At 38.6% G+C, this 23,251-nt stretch overlaps 1 protein-coding gene across 9 annotated transcripts in view; it reads right to left on the bottom strand.

Moving 5' to 3' along the window:
* Window positions 1–22,882, bottom strand: part of FAM184A (family with sequence similarity 184 member A) — an 81,676-nt gene extending 58,794 nt beyond the window's left edge. For 4 of the 9 annotated variants that reach the window (XM_080389517.1, XM_080389519.1, XM_080389513.1 and 1 more), the window contains exon 1: window positions 22,395–22,881. In XM_080389517.1, the coding sequence (XP_080245643.1) occupies window positions 22,395–22,562 (168 nt within the window). In that variant the 5' untranslated portion in view covers window positions 22,563–22,881. Of the gene's footprint in view, window positions 1–22,394 lie in introns of all 9 variants that reach the window. The other 5 variants (XM_080389516.1, XM_080389511.1, XM_080389518.1 and 2 more) reach the window with 5 other exon arrangements.
* Window positions 22,883–23,251: the final 369 nt, after the last annotated feature.

The following is a 23,251-nucleotide window of genomic DNA, read 5'->3' as shown; positions in this document are numbered from 1 at the left end:
GCTGCCCGTGCGCGCTGGTGCTGTCTGTACCTTCCAGCCTGAAATACTAGAGCCTCCAGGAACATGCCAAGACTTCCCTAGAGCTGCACACCTATTTAATGAACTACACAACTACAGTGCCAACAAGGAATTGCTCATGCATAACCTGTTAATAATTTGGAACGCATAGACAAACGAGCCTGACCTACCCTTGCCCTCTGTAGCTAGACAAGTACTGATCGACACAGGTAGTAAGATCTACTGAAAACAGTAAGAAGGGTTTTCTAGAGACAAGTCACTTCCCACACATGCAGTGGGATGTGAATAGAAAAGTTTAGTCTACAACATAGACAAGAAACATAAAAAAACTTCCATTATTATGAATTAATTTTATGTAGAAAAGTATCTTCTACTATAGTCCAGAATTATCACATTTTTTGTTACAATGGGTATTGCATTCAGTTTTTGCTCTTTTCTCCATGTTGGCCAAATAATAAGAAATATGTTATATTAAAGCATCTAAAATGTATGTATTATGACCAATGAAAGGTCAATTTAAGACAGTAAAATAAACAATTTAAAACCCAGAAAATTTTGGGTTTTACTGGACAGATTTCTGCTCCATAGTACATTATAAAAATATAGTAATAGAGAAAAATACTTAAAAGTTAATTGAAACAGTCTTTCAGAAATGCTGTCCACAATCACAGAATATATTCTTACTTTGCATTACTACATAGAGACTAGATGGCCGATTACAACATAACATTTTATTCCTTCTCATGCATTGCTAGCCAGACATTGAGCACCACAAACTAAGTGCTGAAGATTTTTTTGTATAATAATCTTTGAAGTTTTTAATGGGACTTTATTTTTCCTGACATTCTAACCAAGATACAACTCTACTCAGAATGTCTGATAGGAAAACCAAGTTATTGCTAAATCTGAAACCCCTTTTAAAAAGCCACGTTGGATATGTTATCCAAAAAATCCCAACTCTAAAACCTATGTATGCCCATCTCTCCCTTCTTATTTTTGAATTTAAAAAAAAACAAACACCAGCCCACCACCTTTATCTAAGAAACCCTTTTGTTCTCTTATGGAAAATACTCCAAATAAAAATGCTTTGTCAATCCAGCCCTTTATATTGCTGGCAACACAACAGAAACCAGCCTAGAACTTCAGGCCAAAACTGCTCAGACATCACAGGAAAGGTGGAAGGCACTTGCTCTTCAACTGTCTGGTTCACTGCAAGTCAACTTAAATGGCTGGGCCAGTGCATTAGGAGCACAGCATGATGAGCAGAGAAGAGATAAATATGGTACGCAGCTGTGAAAGTACAGCCCCCTGCCAATGCAATCTCTCCAGAAAAGCTGGTCTAACTACACCAGTCTTCCTTTGAAAGAAAATCCACAGAGGGCAAGAACCTGAATTTTTTTTTCTCAAAAAAATATACTTCCACAGAAAATTTATTATTAAGATATCCTTTAGCTGCTCAACAGTCGTCTTCTTGTGCCTAAAGCATTCATGCCCAAGTAAAATTTAGTACATTATTTCTTCAGAAACTCTGAAAACAAATACTGAATTATTTTTATTACAGCAACAAGCTTTCCAAAGTAATCTCTAATGTCTTCTGTCTACAATTAATTATTTAAAGAATGATACCATTAAGTTCAGCATAATTTTTTTCCAGGAATAGAACATTAACACATTTAGACTTCTACCTAATGTTCAACATTTGAAAGAAAACAACTTACAACCAATTTTCTCTTTCATACTTGCTGCTAAACATTTACACTTAATTTTCTGTGAAAGAGAAGTCTTAGTGAGTCAGAGAACACGCTGCTCATAACCTTAAGCTGATAGTTAAACAGGAGAAGAAAAATATTTTGCTCTTTCAGGTTTCTTGATGTTCAATACAATATACATAGGGCGTAAAGCCTCACAGGAGCACATATATCTAAAGACAATTTCCTCATGCTCCTAAACACATGCTCCTTAAGTACCAGTGATCTGATGTGCCAATAACCTATTTCTGCTTTCTGAACTGCCAACCACAGATCAATATCACATTAACTACTTGACTTACAATCCTGTCTGTGTTTTGTTTATTTGTGTATGACTCACACCGAAATATCAGCGCTTAAGTATTTGCCTGAAAATCCTACTGGTTGAAGAGATCCACTTGCCTTTACAGCTCAGCATATTTGTAAGTTATTACAGGGCCTGTACCTTAAAATGTAGTTATCAGAAAAAGGCATGCCATGTTCCAATTAATCATGGGGTAGGAGATATCCTCACCTGAAGAACAGATAGATACAGGGCATCTCTCGGCACAGGGCCAGAACGGCCAGCGTGCCCAACTCAGTCATTCACTGTTGCCTTTCTCCTAGAGTTGTACCAGACAACAAATGAGAGGCTTTCTGGGAACTAATCAGGAGCTTTATGTTACATTAGCCTGGCATGGAAATGTACACTTTGTCCAAATCCAGGAACAGGAATAACCATTAATGAGCCAACCAGGTAATCGAAATCAAAAGCATGCCAGCAGGTAAACCTACAGCTGCAGAGCACTCTGCAATCAGAAATTCAATAAAAGGAGCACGGTACCTGTGCTGCATTTTATAGACCAACTTGCCAAGCAACAACAGGAAGACGGGGTTCACCAGTTCAGAAGCCATGTGGCCTGCTGTCAGGAGTCAAGAGTGGTTTAAATCTCAGGTCTCTGGGCCAGGACACAGCATGCTACCTTCCAAATCATTTTAGCAACCACTCCAGTGAACTGAGAAACAATTTACCCATTACAAGGCGCAGAGTGGGTGACCAGGCTATGTTGCTGGTGTCTCCAGATTGGGTCTCACCAGTGGAAATATGACCTTAGGGGGGCAAAAGGGGATTTGACAGAGACATTAGTGCATACGTGAGGCTGACAAATAGATACTTGGGGGAAACTCCATTCCATTCAGTAGAGCAAGGTCCTCGACTGGATGTGTGGGGTCCACTGGGGAACAGATGGCATCTTGCTCTGGTTTAGTAAAAATTCTATTTTTTTCTTAGATGGGTATTCTCAGCTGTGCTGCAGGAAATGGACAAGTAGGGTATTTTTCTCATGCCAAAAAATTACAGTGGAGCAGAGCCAGGTAAGATACTCTGAAACCTGGGTATGGGTTAAGAAAAGAGAGAAGAAATTAGGGCAGACATAATTTACAAATATATATCAAAATACAATAAAAATAGGAGCCCTTAGATCTAGTTTTTCCTTTCCAGAAAACACAGCAGTAATTATGGAAGGCATATGGTGTTTAACAGAAGGGAAAGAGGAAAAATGACTTGCCAATATGCAATTTAGATTGCCAGTTTGGAGAATAGGTGAAGCTGCTATTCCTGCTTAGGCAAGACAGAAAAGCAAAAAAAAAAAAAAAAAAATTTATTAGATACAATATCCAGACCCTATGTTCTGAAAATATTCTAATTTGGTTTTCAGGATTTTCATACCAAAGCTACTTATGAAACAAGCAAACAGCTTAAACACTGATGAAATACAAGTTCATTTTATAGAAATTTTTAAAAGACTCATGGCTTGGCTAAGGCACGACAGACAGATACAATGCTGCACTATCTAAATACAATACAGCCTTCAGCATATCTTCAGTTGAGGCAAAAACTCAGGTGCAAAGCAAGCAGATGCAATGTCACACAAGAAATACAGATTAAACGGGGAGAGCTATTTGAAGATAATGGTATAGGACTACGAGACATGTGTTGGATATTCAGTCGAACAACACTAGCCACTGACTAGAAGTAATGTCCAAGATATGTGTTACAGAATACTGCAGATAGATTGGATTTGGCCAGTAGGCGGTCTAACTGATTTTCAGGAGTAAAACATCCCAGAATTATATGCATAACCTTGAACCAAAAGAGTTTTTACAAGAGGAAAAAGTAGATTTGAAGATTTTGACAGAAAGATGAGAAGCAGCTAGATACAGGTAAAGCATACCTCTACTATAAACTAAATTATACAGGGCTATTTCCCCAGTTTACAAGGGAGACATCACCGCTACTTCTTTGTATGACCTGGCACATCATCCCCCACTTGGCTACTACATGACATCTACTTCTGAGATAAATGCTCAGCTGTTCTACCCTTACACTGCTGGCTCTCAGAGTTACATAATTTACAGTGTTCAGCAATACAGTTCCGTACATTCATATTCCGCTCTTCTCAACTACAGTTATTTCTAAGCACTATATTACCTGCATGATTCCGTGACATTTTTTAATTTTGTTAACTGTGCATAAGTTTGCTTTCTACGCTAAAGTGTAAAACCAACTTGCTGAATAAGTCAGAATAGAGTTTAATGCAAGTTTAAATCTGATTATGACATCAAAGGTATTTTCATTATGACAGATTTCAATACAATCCAACATTGCAGAAAAACTGTTCACGAAAGAGAAAAAATAAAGTGTTTAAAAAACATTTCAAAAGTTAGTCAGAACTGTAGCAAATAGCAGAAAATAGTTTAAGTGTTTTATAATGGCTCCCTGGAAATCAGTACTCATTTTTTAACTCAGCCAGTACCTGTAAATCAAGCTAAGTACTCCTAAAACACTTGCTTAATTGATGAGAGCTCTGCTATAAAACCATTACCAAAATACAGCAGTTCTTCACAAAGCTTCTCAGACTCTTCAATGCTATGACTTGAAAAATTGTTTCATCCTATATCAACATTGTTTCAGAACTACATTACAGAAAAAATACAGACACTATTTCCATATTTTAATTACCTGCCAGCCATAGCAAGTCGCTGCCTTCCATTTTCAGTTTCTGTATTTTGTATCATCAAATTACATCTTAATGGTTATTCAAGCCACAGTTAGCAAAGCTGGCATTTTTTTCCAGACATAATCCCATTCAGAAATTTCCCTTCCTCACTGCATTTATATATATTTTAAAGGAAATCATATCCTCCAATTCAACATGGCTTTTTTCCCCCCCTTTTTCTCAATGAAAAACAATTAATATTTGTCCTTGAAATACCACCCACATAAGAAAAACAGCCTTTTGGTGAAAAATATATGAGAGATGGCACTTAAAAAGTAAGTTTTCTGCAGTGGGATCAAACAGTTTAAAAGATGACATTCACTGATAATGAAGTGATGAGTCTAAAAGGATGAATAGAAGTTGAAATTTTCTACAAAAGTATTTCAACAAATCCATTACACTTAGATATTCTTAATTTAGAATGAAAAACACTCATAGAAAAGGAGTAAGATCAGTCAGCCAATTTCATTAACTTCTGTTTTAAAAATCAGTCTTTTTTTTTTTAAAAAAAAGGCCACTATAAAACCATCTAACACAGTATCACTTATGTCAACATAATTGCTATTTTAAGTTTCCCATTTTTTTGTCTAGACTTGGCTAAATTATTCTTGATACAATCATATCTGTGCTTTCACCAATTTAAATATTTCTTTCTGATTAAAATAAAGTCATGTAGCTATTTGTACTCGATAAAAAAATAAGTCATAATACTCAAAATACAAAGTCTACAAAATTACTGTCCTGTTTCCTTTCAAAATCTATTCCTCTTTATCATTTAAGCTTTCATTATAATTCAAGACTAAAATTTATTCTTAAATCTTAATCTAGTCCACCTTCAAATCTAACCCCCTATTAAATTTTGCCATCTGAAGTGTCATGTTTAATTCAAACATTTAGTTTTACCTAGATGTTTAAGATGAAAAGCTGTCTGGTCATTGACCATTTTTTGGTTTTTCCATATGTAGCCTAGCTAGAAGAAAAAAAATTAATTATAAATAAGAGTATTGTATTAATTTTTATATAATTATATGTTTATATAAAATAAATTTCATTTTTATATAATTATAAATAATAATATTTAATTATAAAAATCCATAGTTTTTAAATAACCAAGAGTATGTAAGACAAGCTGTCTTGCCTTTTAAGGAAAAAATATTTTCATGGAAGTACTAACATTGAGAACTGAAGCTAGAATTAAAAATTTCAACTCTTTAAAATGAAAGGGATTTGGTTTTTCTTTTATTTGGAAAGGTGCGGGGAAGCAGGGGTGATAAAGACAGAACAACTGTGGAAATGTAAAATAAAACAAAGCCTCTCCATTTCTAAATCTGCTCTAGAGAATATCCAAAGCCATATTCGAGCGCCATCACCTGAAAGTGTCACAAGTATTTTTGAACAAAGTGTAAATTGACAATAAAGAAACATTATCTCTCTTCCTTTCAGATTGCTTGTAAACCTGCAATTAATGCATAGTCAGCATTTTATCACTTATACACACTATTTGTTCTTACTGATGAGTCCTCAAGCGTTCAGCTGATGAAAGCATTAGCAAAAGGTTTCTTGTATTCCATTTCCCCAAAGAAAGAGCAGTACTGTACAAGCCAGAGAGAAGGTCTTCCCAGTTTCTCTTCCCTATGAAATCAAAGGTCATGTTCCCCACTCTGCCCACCAGCAGGTCTTTTCCTCTCAATGTTTGATCTATTTTGATTCCTATTTCCCCAAGAACTTCTGCAGATTCTACACAATTCCAGTATCTAGTGGTTACTCACAGCAGAAGAGGCTGGTCAGATAAGACTATACCATGCAGCCTCTATGGAGCAAAGATTTCCCCACCAGTGGTTTGAAAGGCACACTGGAAAACAAGTCAATTTCTTGCTCATGGTTGTCTCTCTACTTTCCAGGCTTGTCTGGAAGGCTCCATGCCTTTTCTTCTCTTAAACAAATACGCAGCTATGCAGGAAAGAAATATTAATGAAAAGCATGAACTGCAAGACTCCCAACATTTTTTTATCTTCATCTTTTTTAACTTTACAGAAGGCCTTAACTACAAGTAATCTCTGGAAGTCTAATGGTAAATACTAATTTTCCAGATTGGAAAAAAGGAAACCTCAACCAGAAACTTGTAAATTCATGGAACTTCTAGTAACTGTAAAAGAATTTGAGCCACTTCCCCAGAATTATCATGCTACCTTGAAGTAACCTGGAAAAAGTTATCCGGATTATAACCAAAACCCATAAAATTCAAGCTAAGGATTGATCATTAAGCTTCCAGTCTTCTTTTTTGGTTTGAGGTTATAGAAGCCATACTATAAAGCAAGCAGAGCGGCACAGTCACTTTTGCACAAATCACACCATTTGACAGTTCAAGTTTATTGTCAAAGCTCAGCCTGAGACAGACCTAGAACAAGTTTGCAGTGGTCCACTGTCACAGCACTCTCCAAACTATCAAGCTGCAGCAAGGTCTTTTACCATCTCATACCAGCATACTCTTGATGTCAGTCCCTCTGCTGCCTTCTACTCTCTCCTCACCCAGGGCACACACTCTCTTCTCTTCTCTCTGCTTCTTCCTCTCTCTCTTCCTTGGTTGCTCTCTCTTCCTTGGCTGCCCAACCTCTTAACAAAACCAGCCACAGCTGCACCTTATCTACCTCGGCCAACCCACCGGCCCTGAAGCCGGCCCACAGCTGTTTATTATCAATGTTAGTTAAACCAGCTTCATCCCTCTACAATATCCCCTTTTTCCTTTTTAACATTTCATACCTCATGTTTTTACCAATCATCACAAACCTTTCACAAATAAACCCTTCATACTGTCCTCTACCATTCCTCTATAGTCCACTGGGATACCTACCAGTAACTTACATATCATGTCTAACATACAATAAAAACCATTTATAATTCTTAGCTATCTCTCAGTATTTACACAATAGTGGCTATTATTTTGTCATTTCACACCAAAACCTTAAAGGTTCAACACATTAACAGAAATAACATGTATACAAAAATCACAGAAGGGCTGAGGTTGGAAAGCCCCTCTGGAGGCCATCTAGTCCAACTTCTGTGCTCAAAGCATGATCAGCCAGAACAGACTATACTGGGCCTTTGAATAACTCCTGGGTTTTGAATATCTCCAAGGAAGGAAACTCTCAACCTCTCCAGGCAACCTGTTCCAGCGTTAGCATCCTCACAGCAAAATAAGTGGGTTTTATGTCTAAATGGAATTTCTTATGTTTTAGTTATTGTCTATTGCTTCATCTCTTCATAAGGCACCACTAAGAACACGCCCACTCAGTCTTCTTTTCTTCCTACCATCTGGTATACACAAACATTCATAAGATTGCCCCAAGCCTTCTCTTCTCCAGGCTGAACAGTCCCCATCTCTACCTCTCCTGGTATGACAGATGGTCCAGTCCTTTAATCATCTTAGTGGCCTTTTGCTGGACTTGCTCCAGCATGTCCAGGTCTCTTATACTGGGGAGCCCAGAACTGGACCCAGAAATCCAGGTGTGTTTCACCAAGGGGGAAGGATCACCCCTTGAGCTGCTGGAAACACTCTTTCTAATGCAGCTCAGTATGCAGTCAGCCTTCTTTGCCAAAGGCACACTGCTGGTTATGTTCAACTTGTTGTCTGTCAGGACCCCAGGGCCTTTTTGATAAAGCTGTTTTCCAGCTAGTTGATCCCAACCACATACTGGTTATGCTGCCCCAGATGCAGGACTTCGCATGAGGTTCTTGTCATTGCAGTTCTCCAGCCTGTTCAGCTCTGAATAGCAGCACACCTATATGTTTGATAAAACAAAGTCACTTGTCCCAGTTTTGCATTGCCTACAAACTTGCTGAGTGTGCATTTTGTCTTGTCATCCAGGTCACTAACAATGTTAAATAGTCCTGTCCTCAGTGTCAACCTCTAGAGTACACCACTAGTGACTGGCCTCAAATTGAGCTTCATGTTGCTGACCAGAACACTTCAAAGCCCACCAGTTCAGCCAGTTTTCAGTCCACCTTAATGTCTACTTATCTAGCATATACCTGGAGAAAACACACAGGCATGTGGCAAACAGCAGTGAATATGTAACTAAATAGTCCCACAAAAAAAAAAAACACCAAAAAAAACCACCACAAAAAAACCCACACACACCAAACAGTTTTTTCCTTGTCTCTAGTCTACCTATAAAAATACTTAAAATTTGTGCAGTACCTTCTGCCACGAGTTGCCTGAACCATTCAATTAAAAAAAGTGTATACTTAAGTAGGAAAATTGTAGTGTCTCTATTAAAAACCTACAAGAAACCAGGTAAAAGCATACAATTGTATTGCTTTGTCCTAAAGCATTCATGCCATTAAATACAGTAAGTGGAATCCTGTGGCTTCTCAACCTGAACACTCAGTTACTGGTCTACAGTCTTATTATTGTTATCCTGTTGGATTTAAACTTCATCAGTGATGTAATCTTCCGGACAGCAACACTAGTGAATGTTCTTAAAAAAAGCCATCCCATGCAACTGCAGTAAAGGCTTCTACCATTGCTTCTGCTTAGCAGCTAAAATAGAAGAAGCTTATTTTAAGAGTACTTATATTGTAATTGTTTGCTAAATTTGACTCTTACAATACTTATTTTATTCAACATTAAGTGGGAGACATTAACTCCTACTCTTCCAACAATCCATCATACAAAAGTCTATAGTTAAGACTGTTCAGAATTTTTCACCTCCAACAAAAATTCCCCATACTTAATGGGTCAGTCAAGTAAGGATCTTCATCAAGACCTCAAGTTTTGGGTGTGATGAGCTATCCTAAGAAAATCTGCCATAGCTGATATGGTAGAGGAAGATGATTAAAGGAAAACCAAGATATCTCCTTTCTTCAGCACACATTAAAAACTTTTTTTTTTTAAATCAGTTCAGAAATATTGGCAATCTTAAATCAAGGAACACAAATCAAATACAAGTAGTCTTGCAAGGAAAAAAAAAAAAAATACTTTCTCAGCACCTGTGTGCAGCTTCACATTAAATAATGAGCTCCAGGCCAGAGACCTTGAAGTAGGTACAGGTCTGTATCATGCACATTTCAGTGTATATATATTCAGTCTCTGAAACAAACATGCCTAGTTTTACCTTCTACTGTAAAAATCTCTATTTTTCTATGACAAGAGAAACAAAAATGTTACTTGAAAAATGCAATTACCTAAAAAAAAAATAATTAAGAATTATCTACTTAAGCTATACACAAAGCACACATACATACAACACCGAAAAAATATTCTGAGGTGCACTTTAAGACTACTTTATGTATAATGCAGCTTCCAATACACCAGTTTTATTTCCACAGTTAAAAATGACGTCTTAACCTTTTAAGAGACAGTATGGAACAATTTGCTTTGCAGACTAAACCATCTAGCAGCTGACAAGAAATTTGTTGAAAGTTTTCAAATACTTTTTCAAATTTCAATTTCAAGTTTAGCTAGCAAATAGAATTTACGCTTTGTTTTTTTGTATTTTTAATAACATCACTCTTCAAAAAAGAAAGCACGAGTTATCTCCAGTAATTAATACACTCCTCCCATAGCAGAGCAGGAAAGGTTCTAAGAAAAAGGACAGATTTTAATATCTAACTTTGTGTTCTGCTTTCAGCAGATCCTCTCCCTAACACTAACCTATACTTTAGGAGAACTTCTGTGGCTTTCTACCTATAGTTTAAGGGTTAGAAAAAACATCACAAAGGCAAACACAAGTGTGTAAGAGAAGACCAGCTATACATTTCATATACCCCTGAGTCATCATGTAATAAATCAGTGACCTGAAGTAAGTCAAATTAATCAAAACACTTCAAGTGTGCTTATTTTCACAGAAAAGAGCATGCAAGAGTTGACCAAAAAGGACATATAATTGAAAATTCCACTGTGATAAAACACAGACTTGCAAAAATAATCCTTCACAGCCCTCTAATGAACAGTAATGGCTTAGGTATTCATCCTGCATCCAACTTGAATCAATACTTCCTCCTGTTACAAACAGGTTTAGCATATACTTACAACTGCAACTCCCCGCCTTGTGTGGGGACAGCTGCAGACATATCAACACTCAGTCAAAGCCCCTTTTCAGTTTTGGGATGGTAACCTCTATTAATCAGGTTATGCCAGAAATAAACATTACAAATCTGTAGCACAGTTAGCTTTAGGCAATTTCCTAAGACAGTTAAATCTTGAGAAGCATACTGAGGTAAAAAAAAATAAAAAAAAAATTAGTGACAGATGTACAGATTCTCCAATCTGCCTCCTAGTGAGAAAGAATCCCATTTACCCACTAATCATCTATCTAGAATATAGTTTTACACATCTGCTATGTGCTTAGACCTTAAATTGCTGCAAGGAAAACAGGATAGGCCAAAGGGCTATTCCAAGTTGTGTTTTGGTCTCTGAGCTGCATTTGCTTACAGATTTATTTCTTGAACTTTTGCATATTTTATTTGAGTCTTTCAGGTATAGACATCCCTTGAGGAATTTAAGGTAGTCAATTTGTATTGCATCTGTTTGCGGGTATTTAGACTTTGTGCAACAATGCACTGGAAGTTCTCACAGCTGAACAACCGACTTTACATTGAGGAGATAATAGTAGCTTGCCCTTGGCAAAACAAACCACATCAAAGATCTTCACTCTACAAGAATTGCTCCATGCACAAACAAATTTATTTTCTCTCTGACAAGTGACAGTAAGTTCAGAGCTACCCAAAACAAGAATTAGCAACACCTAAGTGGAGAAAGAGAGTAAAAAAGGTAGTCATCTTATAGACTTGTATCACTGTTTTTGATTAATCACCAAAATAAATAAGCAGCATATAATTTCAGGATGCAATTTCCTGTTCTTTTGAAAACTACAAGGGCTTTTGAATCTAAAATACTTTGGGCAACATCCAGAAATAAAATACATCTCTTTAATGAATTTAATGACAAGACAACTGCATTTCCAACTTCTGAAAATCCTTAAAAGGTAAGAATAATAGGGTATTTATTTGAGAAAATAATAAAACCAAGGATAAATCCTGAATGAAATAAGTTTTGTGTTGTATATTCTCTAAATCAGCTTTAGGAAGTCAAACTTGAACCCCTTTTAGAATCTTGACAATATAAATAAAACGCTGCTGCTCATTTAAATATTAGCAAATTAAGAAATGTTTGAGAAATGACAGAACTCCCTGAAAAATACTACTGCTTGTTTTTGTTTTCACTTCTTTGTTTTTTTTGTCAGGCTTTTGGGAATCCACGACAAAATGGCATGGCAAACATTTTCAGAGAAATAAGTCACTGCGCTTACTTTCAAAGTGTTCAGTGCCATCAGTGTTACGGCTCACCACACTGACTACACAAAAGGACTGGGCAATAGTAGTTATACAAGTAGAGCCTCTAAAGAGATCTTGCTAGTAGGGAAACACTGGTTTGCATAAGAGGAAGTAAAACTTACTCGCTTTTGACATCAGTGCCAGTGAAGAGAAACGTCGAGGCGGCCCTGCGTTCCGCACCAAGGAGAGAGGCGGGTTGTCACCGGTCGCCGGGCCCCCGTTCAGCACCACAGACAGCGGCAGGCTCGCACCGATCGCCACCCCCATCCCCGCCCGTTCAGCACCAGGAGAGCGGCCGGCTGCCGCCTCTTCCCGCCGCCGCGACAACGGGACAAAACGGGGCAAGAGAAAAATTCACCACAGTTCCAACAGAACTGACAGGCAAAGCGTCAGACAAGGCTCTGCTTCACGAGTCTTCCAACAAAAGCACGTACAGCCTCAGACTTCGATAAAAGATATATCAATGTTTATGCCCCATCCCTGGGAGTGTTCCAGGCCAGGCTGGATGGGGCTTTGAGCAACCTGGTCTGGTGGAAGCTGTCCCTGCCCATGGCAGGGGGCTTGGAACTAGATGACCTTTAAGGTCCCTTCCAACCCAAACCATGCTATGATACCATGATTCTACGATTCTTTGATTTAAAAAAAAAAAAAAGTTCTTATAGATAAACTTCAGACTACTCTAAATTCTTTGACAAAGATCTGGGCTTTTATGCTTCCCAGACAAGTGAATTATTTCTTTCTGTACACCTGAGCAAATTCTTCCTTTTTCTTGAAGGACCTATAAAGAAACCCGTTTCCGTACATGCAAACAGAAAAGGGTCAGAATTAGTAGCAAATCTAGTGTCAAATAAAGCACGTCAGTCAGGACTTGAATTAGATTTTTTTTAAGGGACCACATTTACCAAAATTGCATATAGGCACATAAAGAAGCTACAGTTTATGACACTATGTAACTTCTTTGATATCATATAGCAAGAGGACATGCTACTTCTGTCTCCAACTTCACCAACTAAGTTTTCTGAAAGCAGGGGATTTAGTTTCCCTCAGAACCAGGGAGCATAGACCCATAAGAAAAAAGAAAACAAAACCCCAAAACCACACTCCAAACAAAACAACAACAAACCCCAACACATTTCACAACTGCCATTAGAGAAAAAAAAGTCTATTACATAAAGACCTTTGTGTCCCATCTTGTCCTTCCCCCCCCCCCCCCCCCCCCCGCAAAAAAATATCTGGGATTTGGAATATAGTTTATTCTAGAGCATCAACTCATACCTATGGAAAAGAATGCAAACCAACAGAAGCTCAGCTTGCTTCAGGCTCTTCACTTGTACAGAAGGTGTAAGGATACTTGGTAAAGCAGTGCCTGCCCAAACATAAATGACATTTACTACAAGCTCATGTATTAGGAATTTGTAGGCAAGGCAGAATATACCCACCACACCAAATTGTGAATGGTCTATACTGTGGATTGAAATGTGGCAAAGTGTGAAGCAAAGCATGAAAATTAAGAAAGGCAAGACAAGAACCATGGGCGTAGAGAGAATGGCCACAGAACATTCCCAGATCAACTCAAAGAACACAAACTGATCTTCATGTCAAAGTCGAGTCTCTGTTTTGGCACACATTTTTTACAAATTCTATCTCAGCATAAAGCAAACAGCCATATGCTTAAAAAAAAAAAAAGAGACTGATTTTTATGGCATAGGAACTTATTGGAACTATAAGTTAATGCTATAATGTTAGATACAATATGGAAAGCTAGTGAACAACCCAACCATAATAATAAATCAAAAATTTCAAATAGAATGCTACCACTCAATGGCACAACACAAAAAGTAGTATATATTACTATGTTGTCAATACAGTTTAATGTTGGAAAGAGATATCTATAGATTTTTAAGGTGTTTCAAAATTGTTTTTAGCCTGTAAATATATCCTTGATTACTTATTACTACCAGCTACAAACAAACTGTATTTGTTAAAGTGTGAAACCTATACTTACAATTACACAAAGGAGATAATTTATTAATTTAAGTCCTTTACCCCAATCTTTATTACAGAAATAATTTACCATTGTTTTCTTTTTTCAAATTTTAAAAGGACAAAGACAGTCATAGGAGATTACTGAAATACTTTTTAGTACAACCTATCCAAACGTATCAGCATTCATACTGAAAAATACCAGATCTGAGAAGGCAGCGTCAGACACTCTTTACTGAAAGTTATAGCTTTCAGTCATGTTGTGAACAAAAGCATTGCTAAATTAAAAACCTCTGGATTATAGCACACCTGTTTTCTAAACATATTACAATTCAGGTTTCTAGAAATGAGATTTTAGGAAACTGGCTGGAAAAATTAATCTCATAAAAATTAAAATAGAAAGCTAGTATTCCTTATAATCACCTCATGCTGCTACTTTAAAATGAAAGACAACATTTTAGTTAAGCAGTATCTTGAAAAAGAAGGACTCAATGAACTTTTCAACAATAGCTATTGTTTAAAGGCTGTCATTTTAAGCCTCGCCAAGTGACAGCCTCAGCAAAAAGCTGTTCTTCATCAGAGCCTCCTAGATTCAGTTAAAAAAGCCTGACTGAGGAAACAGAACCAGGTAATATGCATTAAGTAGGACAAGATGTTTGTTTCTTCTGGTTATTTTTGGAATGCAATGCCTTTGGTTATTGGTATGACATCGGTCATTAGAAGAATGCATAGAAGCCTGGCTTACTACTGCCAAACTTGTATCAGCCGAAAGACATACATATTTGATTTCATAGTGTTACTGCTAAAGAAATCCAGCAAATTTCAATGTAAGCCTGCAAACAGTAAGAACAAGTTAGTTACTATCTAAGTAATGCCCCCCCCTCCTCCATACAGTTAAAAGGAGAGTATAGTTTTCAATGGAGACTTGGAGGGGTGGGGAAACAGTAGTATCAGTGACAAAATTACTGTTTTTATTAAAGCCAAACCCTGAGTTTAGAAAATGAGATAATGAAAGAATTTCAGTGGTTAGAAGCTACTGTACCAATACAATGACTTACTACAAAAAAATATTTCTACATGTGTATTAGATGCAGTATGCACCCGATTATACTTCCAGACATTAAAAAACAAGGTATGTGCAACCAATATGCTGCATGAAACACAGAAATATCCAGACAATGCTGTTACTAAATACAGTTTTACAGTGTTTAAAGAAAATACAGAACCACTATGACTAAGTTGCAATCTGACTTCTAAAGTGGTAAGACTCTTCATGTTGAAGTAACTTCTTTGCACATCCACGATATTCTAGACACACAAAAAAGACTGTCTTCTGTTGATTCATTTTTATAAAACTTGACAAATCAAAACTCCTTGCAGGACTGAATAATTCAAAGCACTGTGTCCATGCTCATTTACAAGTGTAGAAAGAAATTAATCTATGAATACCTTGTACTATTGGAGTTGAACCATTGATTTTCTTTTTCAAATATACATAAAAGACACTCCTGTTTACAACTTTCACATTTGAAGGAAAGCATTTCCATATTGTTTTCATAACTCTGAGCTAGTACTTTCTTCATTTTATATAAATCAAGATAATAGCAAAAGCCTTCTTTCATAATGCAGTACTTCCCTGAAAACAGCATCATCATAAAAAAAACTAATATCAAACTAGACTTCAAATGTTTTTTTATTTTTTTTCCATAGGATTTATATATGTAAAAAACTGATGAAGGTTGACAGATTTTAAACTTTATGGATGTTGCAGTAGCAGGATTCATTTATGGCCTGCATGTTCTTTCTTCATGACTTTTCTAATTTTGACGTGTTTGGTAACATTGAACTTTGTACTAAAATCCTTATCTTTCAGGTTTTCTTTAAATATCTATAATGTACTGATGTATCAGATTTAACAGCTGAATTACATATTAAAGCAACAACATCTATAGTTTTCCAGCTCCTTGTAACTCTATTATTTAATTATAGCAATAAATATGAATAAGCATAGAACAAGAATCAATCATATAGAACCATAGAATCATTTAGGTGGGAAAAGACTTAAGATCATCAAGTCCAACTGTAAACCTAATACTGCCAATTCTAGCATTAAACCATGTCTCTAGGTGCCACATCCTATTATGCATCCTCTCACCCGATTTATTTGTCTCATGTTGATTAATCTTTTGGATTTTTTTAAAATGTGAAAGAAAAAACCCCACAAACCAAAACCACAAACCCCAAAACAATCTTAGAGAAGTTAATATATGCACAAGCTTATTAAAGAGACATTTTAGACTAGTAGCTTATGTAAGTGTGTGATCAGACAAGTTTTTCAACATCACACTTTCAAATACACACATATACAGAAAATATCTTTAGAACATTAAACTGTCAGTGGTGTCAGAAGAACTGAGAGTTAACAGACAACCATTAAGACTATGCAAATGGAGAGCAAAGGAAATTCATGAGTTAGTTTTTTTTTAATATTCAAAATATTTCATTCTTTTCCTACTTCTTTCTTCTTGATGTCTTGTGACAAAAGACTGTAACGTCATTGACCCAATTCATACATACCAGAACACTGACCTCTAAAATATACCCATATCAGGTCCATTTACCAGCCCTGCAGTCTCACCTTATAGGTGTGCAATTATAATGAATGGAAGAACCATTACAGGGGATACATGGCCCTGAGGTCTTCAAAGTATCAGAATAATTAACTTTTTTCAACTAGTCCCAATTGGGAAAACCCAGCATTAATAAGAATTCCCAGACTCTGCTTCAGGACTGACAATTTTAATTATTTTTTTTCTCTTCCTGCTCTCTTCTTTCAGAGACAAAGAGCATATTAACTAAAATGCCACACTCCATAATTTTTGTCCTACAAAACATAGAAGGTAAGACAGACCTCTTCAGGTCTAAATCGGAAGCCACAGCTGCTTTAAAGCAACTCCGAGTGCTTCAACTAGCAAGTATTCAGATAAAGACAATAACTGGTGATTTTATTTATGATCTGAAGAAAATTTTGAGAGCCTGAAAGCTCTACTTAGCTTTTCTGAACTATACCAGATGGTGTTAAAGACTTGCCATTTTTATCTAGTCCCATCTTTGTCCTTATACCATCATGGTGACAGAAAACTCTCTTCTGTGAATATCCCTTGCTAAAACTGTAACTACTGCAGAACATGGACACAGAACATCACGTGGACAGAGTCAGAAAGGGAATATGGAGAGACTATACTAGCATGATTAGTGGAAAACCTTAAGATACTTGCTTCAGAAATACTGTGTTTTTATCTTTCAGTGCTACCTGCAGTCTCTCCCTCCTTAGAGGGCTGACTTCAATTGCCTTTGGAATAATTAATGCAAACCAAAAATAAGTATCTCTAAAGAGACGTAAAAAAATATTAATATCTAATATTACATTTTCACACCTTCTAGTCCTTGAAAACCATTTTTATGTAATAACAAAATATAGCATTTATTCCCACATTACCAGACAGAAGCATATGCAAAAATTCTGGCATTCAAATATGTACTCAAATCACACCCGCCTCAAAATTTCAGTTCTTTTCATGCAGTCCTAGAACTGTTAGCAAATATTGGCCTACTGCCAATGTTAACACACATTGGAGAGATGACATAAGGTTGCTTAAAAAACTAAAACTCGTTTTTACAAAGCTGTTAATGGCATCAGCTACCACATGCCGACAGCTAACATCAAAACAGTTCCACAGGGTTTTTTAGATTCTCATTTCTTCCCTATTTGTAAGGTCTCTTCTTTTAAGTTTTCTTATAATCCTATGCCAAATGAACATTGGCCTTCGGCAAGAGGCTTAGTTGTTTTGTTTCCTGAGGCAGAATACTTCCAAACAAAAGCTGACAAAGCTTTGTTAGAAATATTTTGTTAAAAATCATCGATATAAGTTAAACCCTATAGCTCTTACTTCCATAGCACTGCATTCTGTGATAGCCAAGGGAGACCTCTGACTATCCCAGCAAAAAAGTCCACACAATAAGAAGCATAAGCATCTGAATTCAAGATCATCAACTTTGGACTTCACTCTTCAAAGTAAATCTACTATCAACAACTGCAAGCAACTCACTGTGTTAATTGCTACATTAACATCATACTTCTCTCTAATGCAGGAAGATAGAAAGACAAAGGAGAAATGTTATTTAAAAAAAAGCAGTTTCGCAAATTTACACAAGCTGGCAGCAGAGTTGAGAACAGAACTGTGATCTCAGGGGTCCCAAATTCTAGTTTCTTGTTTACTTAAGTATGGTGCAACTTGGGTAACTTTGTTGCCTTAGTCTTTGAATGAGCCGAGTGGAACCTTTCCAAAACTGAACCATCCAGCTCTAAGCATGTACCAAGGGAAAAGACTGAAGTACAGTTTTCCTTTTATTGAATAGAAATGATCGCTGTAGGGTACTTATCATTAGCATGGCACTTACAGACTCTTCTCCAGTTGATATAAAGTTTCTGGAACAAGTATCATGCAACCAAATAAATCCTGAAGATTCTCAATGCATAATCCCAGCTTGGATCATGCAGTTATTCCATAGAAGTCAAAGTTTTATGTTGATGTCACAAAGCTTGCACAACAGACTTTGAGAAATCCATATCCTAAATGTGTCTGCAATCACAAATATTCAAGCTTCAAACTACAGCACAAAAAGCAAAAACAACCCACACACAACACCCAAACCAAAAACACTTGAACTTGTACTCTTCTGGCAACTGTAAAAACTAACCCCATTCTTCCCTACTGATGTAAGCATAGCAGCAACTTACTTTTTGTTTTTTTATTCCAGTTGTCTTATGCAAACTAATTAAATATATATATGCATAACTTCATCTGTAGCAGGCACAATTCAGCACTGCATTAGCACTCCAGCATACAGTACTACAAACACATACATGCAACCTCATTATCACAGTTTATTTCTTGTTGGCTTTAATCTTCGTGTCAGATGCTACTTTATCCCCAAACTGGTACACAGATCTTTCAAAACACCTAAAAATAAGGAGCTTATACTGAAGAAAACTACTTAAAATTGCTTCAGTTACAATTTACTGGAGTCTTTAAACATGAAATGGAGTATCATCTTATTTTTAAAGCTGCATTTCTAACTACTTGTTTTGCCTTCCCCTGTGCTTTAAGCATGTTAAAGTTAAATCAAGTAAGTCTTCCCATCCCCACCCAAAAGTAAAAATAAAGTTAACCACTTCAGAAGTACTGTGCTTAGTGAAGTGGTTTTGTATCTTATTTAGCCTCATTCTGAACTACTGATTAAATCTAGTTATTAAACAAATTTCACCTTTTCCTTTGTGTTCCTACACGGTTTTGACTGAAACATCAGAACCTCTCTAAGTAACATGAAATCATAACAGAGGAATCCTAATTTTGGAATTTTACATTTACTTCATGAGTGACCTGCATCTTCTGTGGGGAAAGCATTTTCTTCTGCTGTTACTCACAGCTTGTAATACAAACTGTACAAGGAAAATAAAATAAAAAAAACCAAACTATTAAGTCACATTTCTTTTGTCACAAGACAGAAGATGCCTGGAAAACTTAACTATGTGCATCCCTTTGGCAATGCCCCATACATATTTAGATTTCCTTTTACCATACTATATTGGTAGGTTTGTTTTGACCTGGTAAAGCACCTGACTTCAGCTCTAAATCCACTGAGAGACTTAGTGTATCTTTAAGGCAGTCTCAGAGAAGAGTTGGAAGACAAAAAATAAATAAATGGGGAAAACAGTTGGAAGGTGTGCAAGAAGTGTCTTATATCTATAAATATAAATAAAAGACATGAAACAATTGGAAAAGCCCAATTAAGAATTGGTATTCTTAATAAGAATAATTAAGAAGATTACTGAAGAGGAGCTCTATACACATAAATTAGTAAGCATTTGACAAAGCTAGAACAGCACAAATTGGTTAAAAAACACCTTCACAGAAACAGCCCAATACATTTTTTTGCATCAGGTTTATCCCAGGAAATGCAAAGTTAAGTTAATTCTTCTCTGACAGTTAACTCTCGCTTTCAGAAATTAAGTATCATGTTTATCTTTCTTCCCCTGTAGCTTGAGTCCTTTCTCAAGGATTAATTTCTGCAGCCATCTATCAAATCAGGCTTCAGATTCTAGAGCAGGTAATGAAGTTTAGATTATACTTTACCCAGAAGTTTCTATACCTTTTTAAGCCTCCCTTTCTGAAAAGTCAAGTAAGAAACAGAAACATAGGACCCAAACCCTCTAACTATAGAACTGTCAAAACTTACACCTCTACCTCAATGAAATTAATGCTACAGAACACTTTTAATCATCTTTAAATTCTTAATTTTATTGTTACAATAGGTGCAAGAGATGCATTTTTACTATACATCCTGTTTTACATGTAAAAATGCTGTTCTTCACTCCAGACCTTCAGTCAGTACAAACATCAGCTGATTTTTTCAAGGTTTCTCCCTAAAACCTGAAACCAGAACACAAACACACCAACTAAAACATTACCAGAATCTGCAAGTCACTGGGAAATAAATACAAGATTATGGTCTCCTGCAAAAGTCTAATTCACACATAAACTCCTTGTACAAGCACATAGTTTACAGTTATTTAAAATACACAAGCAGAAGACAATTGATAGCTTTTACTTGCAGTACTCTGAAGTCCTCAGCAGGACAGAGATGGACACAGTTTCTAGAGTTTTAGAACTGTACCATGGATCATAAAAAGACAAGCTTATGAAAACCCCAGGATATACTTTCACTCTCTTCACATTTCCCAGTAAAAATTCAAAATATTCCAGCACCACACATGTAAATCCATATTTAACTCAGACCCACCTCAAGGTATCTAAACACACAATAACCGGGAGAGCACAGGGCACATGCCCAGTGATGTGGAACTCATGGGTATACACGAATGACTTCACAACAGAAGGGGAACGCTCTTTCTGAGATCAACTATAAACTGCTGGGTAAATTCCTAAAGAGAGAAAGAAATATATCTGAACAGACACACAAGTGAAACTTATTCTTTGAAAGTATTACTTTGCGTATGTACTAGGCCTTAAAGGAAGTCTAAAATACATTTATGGTCTCTAGGTGATTTTTGTACCTTTCAAGACGCACAAGTCTATAGTAACATCTTTAATTCATCATTTGGATGCCCATAGAGTAAAAAAAGAAATTCTTCAGCTTATTTCTACTTTTCTTTGTATGAAATTGTAATTTTAGTTCCATCAGTGTTAACATATAAAGAAATCGGACTCTGAAGTCAAAGACAAGATAAAATACCCCTCAGCCATCAGTTTTCCAGTACATTAACGTGCACAGTGTGCCATGGTAATACTATTTTTAAAATATGAACCGTCTCCACTGTGAGACTGCCAGCAGTCTTCATTCTCTTTATTCTTAGTTCCAATGAAATGTCACCTTCATCCATTTCAGCATGTATTTGAAGAGTACTCGCAGTTCCCACAGTGCTTTTAAACTACCTTGAAGTGTTGTAGCTATGTAATTTTTGACAGAAGTAATTTCTTTTGCTTCCTCTTTAACAAGGAGAATCTGCCTTTCATTTCCTAAACAATGCTATTCACCCACGTCTCTAGCATCCTTTAAGAGATACTACAGTGCCAAAGATTTTTTTTAGGCTGTTCCAAGTAAATCATAGCTACAACCGCATCTGAAACATGGGGCCCATCGGCCTTACCAATATGCTTTTAAAACACCTTGTAGCTTGACCCCACAGACTTTAAGAAAGATACATTGTATTTCCTATACCGGGGAGGATACAATGAAAACTGTTCCATCAGCCATGCAAGACCAGAGAGACTCTCACACTTCACCCTCAGCATCAAAGGCATTCGAGATGCTACCAGACGCGCTAAATAACGGTACTTCTCTCCAGTGGAAGGCGAACAAGCACGACTGGGATTTCTCCGTTTAAAAAGACTCAGAGCCTGGCTTACAGAAGACCTGGAAGAGAAGCTACGATTCCCATAGGATAAGCAGCGAGTCTCAGCCTAGCAGCTGGGGATGGTCCCCCCGCGCCCGGGCACCGGCCTGTGCCGCGGAACCCAGACCGAACCGACGGGCCGGGGCCGCTCCCGGGGCCGCCGCACCGCGCCCGGCGCCAGCTGCTGCCCGGGCACAGCCCGCCGGGGTGGCGGCCAGCGGCCGGGAGGACGAAATCGCAGGCGGCAGAGGGGCGGCCGCGGCTGCCGCTGCCCGGCGGGGAACGCGCCCTCACCTTGGTCAGCTGCGCGATCTTCTTGCTCATTTTGAAGTGCAGGTCCGGGCCGTGCTCGGCACCCAGCCCCGCCGGGGCCGAGCCGGAGCCGAGTTTGCCCGCGCCGGGCGCGGAGCCGCCGCCGTAGCTGTGCTGCGGCTGCTGCCAGCCCGTCCCCGGGGTCGCCATCTTCACCGCCCGGTCCCTGCCGCTGCTCGGGCTCCGCTGGCACCGGCCCTACCGGGGAGCCGCGCCGAGGGCGCCCCAGCCGCGAACCGCCCCGCGGCCGGCCCCGGGCGCTTCCTACGGCCGCCGGCCCCGGGCTGCGGCGCCAATCCCTCGGGGCGCTGCGAGAGCGGGCGCCGGCCGCCGATCTTCCCTCTCCCCGTCCGCTCCACCCGGCACCGGGCGGGGGGTCCGGCCCGGTCCTGGAGCGGCGGGAGGCCGGGCAGCGGTGGCGGGCGGGCCGTGCCCGGTGCCGGGCTGCCGCCGGGCTGTTTACGCCGCGCAGCCCCCGCGTCACTCGCCGGCCCCGCCCCCCGCCCGCAGCCTCCCCGCCCCCGGACCGGCTGGGGCCGCGCGCGCCGCACGAGGACGGGCGAAGGAGCGCGAGCGCCGGCCGGCGGGGCCTCGCCACTCCCCTTCCCCCGGCAGGTGCGCGCGCTGCCTTCCCGCCCCCTCCTCCCCCGGCAGCTGGCGGCGGCGCACGGAGCCGCTACCGGTCGCTCGCGGCTCCTCCCGCGGGCGTAGGCGGGGAGCGCCCCTCCCGCCGGCTCGGCAGGGGGCACGGCGCCCCGCGGTGGCAGGGCTCGGGGCGCGCGCGGCCCACACCTTTTCCTCACGGAGAGGCCAGGGAGCGCCGCCGGGGCCGGGGCCGG

This window comes from Falco punctatus (genome assembly GCF_963210335.1).
Source record: "Falco punctatus genome assembly, chromosome: 5".
Lineage (NCBI taxonomy): Eukaryota > Metazoa > Chordata > Aves > Falconiformes > Falconidae > Falco > Falco punctatus.
Note: the sequence above shows the minus strand (reverse complement) of the source record. Positions and strands in the feature narration are given on the sequence as shown.